We start from the raw sequence: 10,362 nt of genomic DNA, 5'->3' as shown, positions 1-10,362 counted from the left end.
AAAGCACATTGGCACCAAGTGGCCTGTGCTCCCAGCAGCCAAATAAGGGATGTCTGATTTGTGATTCTGTTATTAACTTGAAATGTCAACTACATCTGTTAAGGAGTGGGATACAGAGGAGAGGAGGGGGTGTTACTCTCAAACAGAAAAGGTAAGGCTTATCATTCAATTCCACATTTCCCAAGAGAATATCAAAAACAAGGTATTTAGGGTTGACACTTTTAATTGTTCAGTATTTTAATACAAATATAAGAAATAATACACAATTAAATAACACATGAAAAGCTTACTAAATATATAAATATCCAAGTCAACAGTGAAAACAACTTACATTTTAATTCCTAGGTCACTGGAGACAGATGAAACAAAAGATACTGAGGAAGTCTTGTGGTTATGTAAGAGTCGATACTGTTTTACTAGTCAGAAAAATATCTTAGAGCAAAGACACTGTATGCTCATAGTTGCCTCTGCTATTGTGAAAAGTTAACTCACGGTAGAAGAAGCCAGGGGAGACAAAACATGAATTGGTTGACTGCTATACAGGAAATCTCCTAAATGTCTGCTTTCATAACGTATTTTCATTTCCTACTAGGCTGAATTCAGAATGACCTAAAATAGGACAAGTTCATATTATGAGACAATGGACAGGGAAGCATGCATGCCTTTTTTTTTTTTTTTTTTTTTTTTTTTTTTTTTGCAAATGTGAACTATTGTCTAAGACTAACAGTATTTATCCTACTTAAAAAAAAAATAGGTAAGTTAAATAGATAGGGTTTCCAATGTTATTTCACAATAAATTCAGTCCTATTTTAGCTGTAGTAAATCTCATAGAAGCACATCAAGAAGAAGCAATGAAACCAAAGGTTCTAGCAAACCATTAGCAAAACAGTAAGCAGGGAGTGGACTAGATAGCTAAGGACCAGAAAACAGACTCTTGGACCTAAGAACTGGGGCAGAAGAAATATAACATCAATAGAAAGGCAAAAGGTAGTTCCAGAAAAGTTCTTTGGACCTTTCCATATTCTTTCTTATCTTTCATTTTTACTTCTTCTCTCTTTGCTTATTCCATTCTTCCTGGAATTATATCATTTTTAGAGTTGCATGGCAAATTATTTGGTCCAATTCCTTTATAGGTTGGATACAAACGTGAGGCTCATTGAGGTAACATGTCTAACGTAGGGTTCCCACCTGCAAGAGCCCAAGTCAGCCTGTGAGCTCAGCACTCCTGATTCTAAGTCCAGTGCCCTTTCAACATCACAACACTGCATTTGCTTTACAAAATCAAGTCCTACAACAGACCTGAGAGGTTAAATGCCTTCCTCTTTGAACTCAGACAAACACTGAATAGCTTAGATGGCAGTAGAAAGTCATGGAATGCCTAAGCCTTTTGGTCCTCTCTCTTTTGCTCTTTTAGGTCCCTTCGAAAACGACTTTATTTTTCTCTTCTGATTTCCTCTTGCATCAGATTCAAGTAGACCAGGGAACAACTTTCAGGTTTCTGTCACTTCTCTATGGCTCTGGATAAAAGAAAAATCAAAATATTAACTTTTGACATTTATAATTTTTTTAGACTTTAAGAGGATACATAACAGACATTTACAACATATACAATTTTCCTGGTATGCATTTCATTGTCAAAGATAAGGAAATAGAAATTTCCAATCTAATGTGATGTGAAGGGAATATGACTCTCTTTAAAAACACATAAGTAATCCCAAGAAATAATGGTTTGGGCAATCATTAAAGAATACAAATAAAGGAACATATCATCAATTCCAAGTGATGTTAATGTATTTTATTTATAGGATTTTGAGCTTTGTTTTCAGTGGACACTTACTTGCTATACATTATGTTGAGAATGGTCACCAAGGAGATGGACAGAGCCCTTTTTTGGGGTTTATTAGTTTTATAGAACATACACAGGGCTTATGTGGATATCCCTATAAGGCACGTAGTGCAATACAAGACCTAGAATTTTGTCTTAGCATCACCTCATACTCTCTGTGTAGTCTTAAGTAATTCTTTACTGGAATTTGCAAAGTTCTATTATTTATATACACTACCATATTTTCCAAGATCAGATACCCACGTCCATAAAAAGACCATTTCCCCTCAATGTGATTCAATACTTTTAATAAATATTATAAAAATGAATTACTAAAAATAAAAATGGTAGACATATATAATAAATCAGGTTCAACAAACACAACCTTATGCTGTTGAATTATTATCATAACATCTAAGTATTTATTCTCAATGATGCACTTTACTTTAGACTAGTAAGAAACAGTTCTCTAATGGGAAACCACCTCCAGTCATACGCTGTGTAACAGTACTCTAAAATATCAATGAGTTTTCTGGTTCAGAGCTTCCATACTTGTGATTCTTTCCTAAAAAGCCACCACTTCCTTCTGTCCCCTATGGCTGGCTTATTCTTTCATGTCTGGTTGCTGATTAAATGTCACCAACTCAGAGAAGTGATAAATTCCAAATACATTATCTCCTCTTCAAGAATTCTCTCTCTAAAATAAACTTCTACATGGAATATATCTATCCACTCCCCTTTCTCCCAACTTCCCTCCAAGGGGACATGCTTTACTCACAATCCCTCCTGAAACAGAACCTTTCAATCAACAGATCTTCTGCACCCTTGGGTTTCCAAGTCCTACCTGAAACACTGGTTAGTGTGCAGACACCCAGGACACATTCAGTGATGTATTTTTCTTCTGTTTAGGATTGAATCATTTCACACTCAGGATTTTGAGAAAATAAAACTTCTGAGGTATGTTTAAGACACAGAGAATTTGCAAAGGGTGAAGGCACTTTCAGTGGGGAGAAGAGAGATTCAGGCAAATCATGGTGAGGATGAGGAAAGTAGAGGGAAAATCCAAGAATCATTCAGGTGATCTGAGACAACCTAGGGCAGCTTTAGCTTTACAGCCCCTACAGGCAGCTGTTTAGTTTCCCGGAAACCCATTCACACACATCCCTACCGTAACTTCTCACTCTGCCTTCTGACACCTGCTAAGTTTAGCAGGTAACTTCAACTTTACTCTACTCTCAAACTCATGCTAACTTAAGTGCAAAACTGTTCTCCACACCCCCCAACCCCCCGCCACACACACAGTCTAATCAAAACAGTTCCCTTTTCTCAGAAAGAAAAAAAAAGTAAGCTGACACATATCAAGAAGTCAATTTTAGGCATCACAAGTGTATCTCAGTTCACCCAAGCTTTTAGCATATCTATTTTCTGATCCTGTCTCCCCATTCAGCTTATCTTCACTGCAAACTTCCCCAAAAAATATCACTGAAGTGACTGACACGTGTCTACTCCCTTTCAAATACTTGTATCCACACAAATTCAGGAGACTTCGGAAGTTTTCTTCCCCCAAGACTGCTTGATGGCTATTATCCCCAAGTCTCTTGCCCTATTTACCTCTTTAAATTTGTCCCTCCTTCAATATGTGTGTAATTCATGAAACTACAGATTGATAAAACCAAATGGGACTTCAGGTTTAGTCATAATAGGAACTAACATTTAATGAAAGCTTACTATGTTGTAGTGGTATTCTGGAGTTTTATGTCTCACACTGAGAGCTCAATTACTGGTTCTGTGAAACTGACCACGGTGGGAGAACTTACATCACAGAAGGTGCCAGTGCTACAAATAAGCACTCCCACACCCTCTTCCCCACACCAGTTCTCCAGCATACCACTGGTTTTAGGTACTTTTCTCAGCACCTGCGTGTAGTCCCTTCTGAATCTTAGCAACACTGTAATGAGATAGTCACAGTTCTCCCCAGTTTACCAAGAGGTACCGGGAAGTTAGATGGTTTGCCCAAAGGGATTGAACTAATTTGTAAAGACAGAGGTCTTGACCCCAAATCATTCAGTAGCTGGTCAAAGTTAATTGCAAATTAACACAACTGACTAAAAAACAGCAATCAATTCAATATGCTGTTTATAATCATCCTTGCCAGGATTGACAGTTAAAAATTTTAAACTCTTGATGACAGAAACATTGCTATAGAAATAAATACAGAAATGGTTTCATGCAAGCTTGATTAAGATTAAAGGAATTTCAATTAGACAGGAGAACTGAGTTCAAGGGATCTAACAATGTGTTGTGTACTTAAGAATTTCAGCGACTAAGAATTCACACTACCAAAAAAAAAAAAAGATTATTTGAAAATACACCATGTTAATTGGCTTGATCTAGTAATTTTACAATGTATACATATGTCCAAATATCATGTTTTACACCATAAATGTATACATTTTTGTCAATTAAATAAATTAGAATTTTTCATTTATTTTATTTTAGAAGCGCACACAGACATACACACACATGCACACAAAGAAATCTTGCATTTGTTGTTTCACTTCCCAAATTTTCACACAAGAGTCAGAGTTGGATCAGGCTGAAATACAGAGCAAAAGACTCAACCCAGATTTCCTACATGGGCGTCAGGGACCTAACTACTTGAGCCATCAGCTGCTGCTTCCCAGGACGTGTGTGTCAGTATGATGCTAGACTAGGCAGCAGAGCCAGAACTAGAACACAACCACTCTGCTATGGGATGCAGGTATCCCAAGAGGTGTCATAACTGTTAGGCCCAACATTCACAATTTTTAGAAGATTAAAAGAAACTGGTACAGAAGTCCCAACGGTATTTAAAGAGAAATATTTAAAGGACTTTCAAAATATAAGGCTAGCCCCTCTTTCTCTTTGTCGTGTAACTACTGGAGAAGGTTGGAGAACTTACCAACCAGTGACCACAGAGGGTCTGAAAACCACTCATCACAAAATTTCACCCAGTTTGTTTACTGAGAGGGGCGAGAGACAATTAGTAATAGTCTACCACTCACAGAAACTCTGGAATTGTCTCTTATGAAATGTTGGATTTAACTGCAAGTTCTGATTTTTGCAAAACTTATCTTGCATGTTTGTATTGGAAGACCTCATTTGTTCACTATTTGCCAGAAGAAATTGCATTTTTTATGAAATAATTATGATAAGACTAAATTTATTCATGTACATCTTATTGAATATGGCTTTTTCTTTATTTTTGACATTTCTAACAACTTTTCTGCCTGAATTATATTTATAGTTGTAAAAATTCATATTTAGGCAAATAGATTTTTAGCTCTGTTATTAAGAAAAGAGAGGCCAGTGCTGTGGTACAACAGATTAACCCATCACTTGTAACAGCAAAATCCCTATCAGAGTGCTGGTTTGAGTCCTGGCTGCTCTACTTCTGATCCAGCTTCCTGCAAATGCACCTAGGAGGACAACAAAAGACTGCCCAAGGACTTGGGCTCTTGCCACCCACATGCCAGACCTGGATTGAGAACCAGGCTCCTGGCTTCATCTTGGCCCAGTACTAGCATTTTTGGGCATTTGGGGAGTGAACCAGCAGATGGAAGATCTCTATCTCTCTCCCTTTCTCTCACTGTTGCTTTGTCTTTCAAATAAATAAATAAACCTATTAAAAAGAGATGTTATAATAAAAAACTATTAGTAGAATAACTGTTCTACTTCATATTGGCTGTTTGAAGCAATTTGGATCTGTAACTAAGAATTTCAAAGAATTCTAAGAATGACATGGAAAATACTGAGACTCCTAAAATCTACAATGGCCTCAAAACATGACTCTGCAAATAATACAGGTTGAGAAATCCACATTTTTTGAGTTACGACAAATGGGAAGGACCAACTTGGTTATATCTAATGTCAGTATACACAGTGACAAATATAATTTTCTCATTTTGAACTTCCACAGAGAATCCAGTGGCCTTGCTAATACCTAAGATATTAAAGGAAGTCAGAATTACTTATCCCTGTGAAAAGGTGGAAGAAGGAAGCAGGAAGTGCATGAGAACTGAAATTCTAATTTAGAGAAACCTTAATTTTTGAACGTTACAGTTAGTGAGGACTAGAAAAATAGAAAGCAGAAGTGATGCTTTTGCCTTATAGACTTAACAGACAAAATACAATCTTGAAAAATAAAGTCTGTCCTTTATGGGAAAAAATGGCATATGGGTGGGAAAGCCAAAGTAAAGTGGTTACAGGTTCTGACTCCATTCTAATGTTCTTTGATATAAAGTTACCATGAAAACAGCTAAGGCTATGGAATTATAGATTATTGCACTGGGAGGCCAGTTAACACTGCCTTTATCCCAAACTCATTCTCACTCCCCTGAGGATCTGTGATAGGCATAATAATGGTCCCCCAAAGACGCCCACATCCAATTCCAAGAACCTGTGAATGTTCTCTTATGTAGCAAAAGGTATTTGCTGACAGGATTAAATGAAAGGTGCTGAGATGGAGACATTACCCTGGATTATATTGGTGAACCCAATGCAACTACCAGAGCTTTTATGAGGGAAATAGGGAAGCAGGAAACTCAGAATTATAATGATTACACGAGAGAAAGCCTCAACTGGCCAAGGCTGCCTTTGAAGAAAGGAGTGAAGAGGCAAGGGATGTGGGCAGTCTTCTAGAAGTCCAAAAGGAAAAACAAAAAGAGATTCTTTCCTAGGGCTTCCAGAAGTAGCCATGTGCACACCTTGATTTTAGTAAAAATTTTAGTTCCAGTCTCGGCTGCCCCACTTCCAATCCAGCTCTCTTCTGTGGCCTGGCAAAGCAGTGGAGGATGGCCCAAGTCCTTGGGCCCCTGCACCTGCATGGGAGACCCGGAGGAAGCTCCTGGATCCTGGCTTCGGATCAATCAGCACAGCTCCAGCTGTTGCGGCCAACTGGGGAGTGAACCAGTGGTTGGAAGACCTCTCTCTCTCTCTGCCTCTCTTCTCTCTGTGTAGCTCTGATGTTCGAATAAATAAAATAAATCTTTAAAAAAAAATCCAGGCTCTAAGGCATTGTTATCTGAGGATTCTGTGATCAGATTATGTTATGTGCCATTTTAGTACAATGAAAACATTGATATCCATGCAACAGCCGTAACAATGTTAACAGAAAGATAGTCTAGTAATACTGACCTACACAGTTCAACGAAGGGTTCCCATTACTTTCTCATTTAAAGCATCACATTTCTGTGTCAAGTGTTCGGCCTAGAGCTCAAGACACCAGTTAGGATGCCCACGTTCCCTAGCGAAGAGTCTGGATTCAATCTCTGAATCCATTTTCCTGCAAATGAGCACCCAGGGTGGCAACAGTGATGACTCAAGTAGTTGGGTTCCTGCCTCCCACATGGGAGACCTGGATACAGTTCCTGACTCCCTGCTTTGGCCTGGCCCAGCCTTAATTGTTGCAGGCATTTAAGGAGTGACCCAATGGCTGGAACTCACTGAGTCTCTGCCAGACTGTCTGTCTCTATCTCTCAAATTAAAAAAAAAAATGCTATAAAACATCACACTCCCTCTCCTGGGAAATGGGAGGACACTGGGGTTTGCGTAGGAATTTTGACTCTTTCAGCCTTTGTCTGGGATGCATCAGTATAATTATTGGCAAAGATTCCTAACTTGTTGGGAACAAACATTCTCTTCATTATCCTTCCAACTATTGACCAATTTTACTATCACAAGTTATGTATTGAGCATCTTCATTGTTTGACATAATACTAAGCTTAAAATAGGGGACAGTAACATACTCCAACCCAGGAAATGGTGTTTGCGTAATATTGCCGTGGTCACATTGTCAAGAGCCCATTTATACTTCAGGCTGTTTTGAAATGAAGGATATCAAGACAAATAGAAAGATCACCTGGATGAAACATGTACTCTGAACACTCATTTCACATGGTTGTGTAAATGTTCTATTGTTTTCCAACTCAGCCACGACCCAATCAAGCTGAACAAAACAAGATCCAGAGCTATACAGATTAAGTGGTTGTCTAAGTGAATGTTCTTTTGTTGTTTCTGAGAATCATGTAATCATTGGTGGTTTGACTAATGAGAAATCAAAGATTATTCTCAACCTCAAAGTTTAAGTTCTCTGCCATACATGTGGCAGGGAGAGATTCATCACATCACTGGGTTTTAAGAGAAAGAACTATTATGAGGTAGTAGAAAAATTCCCTTGGAAATTTTAATTGTTTCTCATTTTCTATTTTGGTAATAAAGAACTAGATTCACGAAAATTAAAAAAATAATTTCTTTGAAAGCTTGTAATCTCACTGTGATGATTTTATCAGGGAAGGTACAGATAAATGGCCTATAACTCACCAAACCTTCCTCCTGAGTGCCACTTTACAGCTGAGAAAACCCAAAGCAGTTTCTTTGGCATTCTACAAAAAGATAAGAAAAGTAAAGGGAGTGTAACAGCTTTGTAAAAATAGTATCAGTCACTGGAGGCTACCACTCTGTGTAAAATTATAAATTTGCTTACCCTTTTGTGGGTAGCGAATAATGATTATGAGTTGAAGTAAATTTGTTTGTTTTTGTTTTTGGTAATTTATCCAACAAAGAGTTGATCTTACAGACTTACCTTTCTTACTAGATTTTTCTTACTGGCTACTGGACAGTTCCACAGAGAATTTCTTTGCTTAAATTCAGTAACTGATTACTTCATCTTTCTCTTTCACCTCTCTATAATCTCTGAGCTCTCTCTCTCTCTCTGTCTCTCTCTCTCTCACACACACACACACACGCACGCACACACACGCACACAGTCCCATCTTACATCTTCTTACTTTGCTTTTCGTGTTCACATCATTTTCCAGGTCCCCATGTTCAGAACTTTGGTGCCATTTTTGACTAATCATGTTTCCCTGACCCACAGAATTTTATGTTCCCAGAAGATAAAAGAGAAAGAACATAAAGAGTAAGGAAAAAATGGAAGGCAAATTAATAATCAGAAATTGTTACAGAAAGACATAAAAAGTGTGACTACCTTCTCTGATTTTCTTCCCTTTCTCTCAACTTTTTGTACAACATAGTTTTGGTCTCAATGAAGCATTATTTCCTTAGCTCCAAGCATTCATACCTCCAGCATAATTGATACTTTGTCATACTAGCTGAACCAAACAGCTAGCTGCTAAAATTTTTGAAACCAGTCAAAAAGTCAGTCATTCAAAATATGCTATAGGACATTTGGAGAAATTAGCTGAATTTGCCAGACCTCTTGAAGAAGACACCAGTAAATTGTAGTCCTAGTGCTTCCAAGATTCAACACAGGTTCACAAACAAAGAAAAACGTGGGCAGAGATAAGCTGACTCTTTTTGCTTCAAGAATTAGATAAGGCATTGAATAATTACACTTCTCGAAAAGTCCAAGACTTAGTAAGCAAAGGGCAATTATTTGTAAATGTCTCTAAAAAGAGAATTGTTGGACTTGAATAAATTGTTTTACCGGACTTTTGTCCAAAAGGGACTTTTAAAAATTAATTTGTATACTTTTATTCTCGTAATTTCCAAAAGAACAATATAATAAGCACAAATTAAAATGGACACAACAGATACAGTAGCTCCTATCAAGTCAGGACTCAGGGGCACCAGGAAGAATTGGTAGCACACTCCAGGTTCTGCAGGCGGAGCAGGGATTCATGGGAGCCTGCAGGTAAGGAGCCGTGTGACCCTAGGGAAGGAAGATGACTTGCCTCTCTAAGCATCAGTTTCCTCATTGGAAAAGTGAACTGTCTGGGAACAGCAGATTCAGAGGGACATCTGCCTTGGACTTTCTGTGTCTTATGAGTTGCATGGGCTTATGTTTATGCGCCATAAGATTATCTGATCTGTGACCTCCTCTTTGAGACAGAATAAAAATCCTCCCACATAGGCAAAAGCGTCATTCACAGTGACTTGTTTTGTGAACTCACAAGAATTAACCTTATGTTTATATAAGGCATAATAGAATGATAAAAAAAAAAAAAAAAAAAAAAACAAGAACTTCTATGAAACATGAGATGAAAGGGGACAGGTAGTATTCGAGTGAATTTTTTAGAGACTTATTTATCTGAAAGGTAGAGTTACAGAGAGATGGAGAAACTGAGGTCTTCCATCTGCTGGTTCATTCTCCAAATTGCTCCAGCAGCCAGGGCTGGGCCAGGCAGAAGCCAGGAGCCAAGCACTAGGTCCAGGTCTCCCTCGTGGGTGCAGGGGCCCCAGTACTTGGGCCATTTTCCACTGCTTTCCCAGGTGCATTAGCAGGGAGCTGGATGAGAAGTGGAGCAGCCTGCACTTGAACTGATGCCCATATGGGTTGCCGGTGTCTCAGGAGGCACTTTACCTGCTATGCCACAATGCTGGCCCTTTAAGTGAAATTTTTTTTATCAGAATCTAAAATAACATCCAAAGCCAACATTTGTTTCTTCCTTGACCTCTATCTTTCAGTCAGCTGAAGGACAGGAAACTCCCACATTGCCCCTTCACCTTAGGAAGTTCCCCTTCCAACAGCCAACTGC

The 10,362-nt window shown here is 38.4% G+C and overlaps 1 protein-coding gene across 8 annotated transcripts in view; it reads right to left on the bottom strand.

Moving 5' to 3' along the window:
• Positions 1-205: 205 nt before the first annotated feature.
• Positions 206-10,362, bottom strand: part of CD200 (CD200 molecule) — a 38,058-nt gene continuing 27,901 nt past the window's right edge. For 4 of the 8 annotated variants that reach the window (XM_008266951.4, XM_017347092.3, XM_070071694.1 and 1 more), the window contains 2 exons: positions 8,186-8,247; positions 206-1,517 (listed from right to left, as the gene is read on the bottom strand). In XM_008266951.4, coding sequence (XP_008265173.2) covers positions 8,210-8,247 — 38 coding nt within the window. In that variant the 3' untranslated portion in view covers positions 206-1,517; positions 8,186-8,209. The remainder of the gene's footprint in view (positions 1,518-8,185; positions 8,248-10,362) is intronic. The other 4 variants (XM_070071693.1, XM_051858842.2, XM_070071695.1 and 1 more) reach the window with 1 other exon arrangement.

The sequence above is a fragment of the Oryctolagus cuniculus genome, chromosome 4 (assembly GCF_964237555.1).
Source record: "Oryctolagus cuniculus chromosome 4, mOryCun1.1, whole genome shotgun sequence".
In the NCBI taxonomy this organism is placed as follows: domain Eukaryota; kingdom Metazoa; phylum Chordata; class Mammalia; order Lagomorpha; family Leporidae; genus Oryctolagus; species Oryctolagus cuniculus.
Note: the sequence above shows the minus strand (reverse complement) of the source record. Positions and strands in the feature narration are given on the sequence as shown.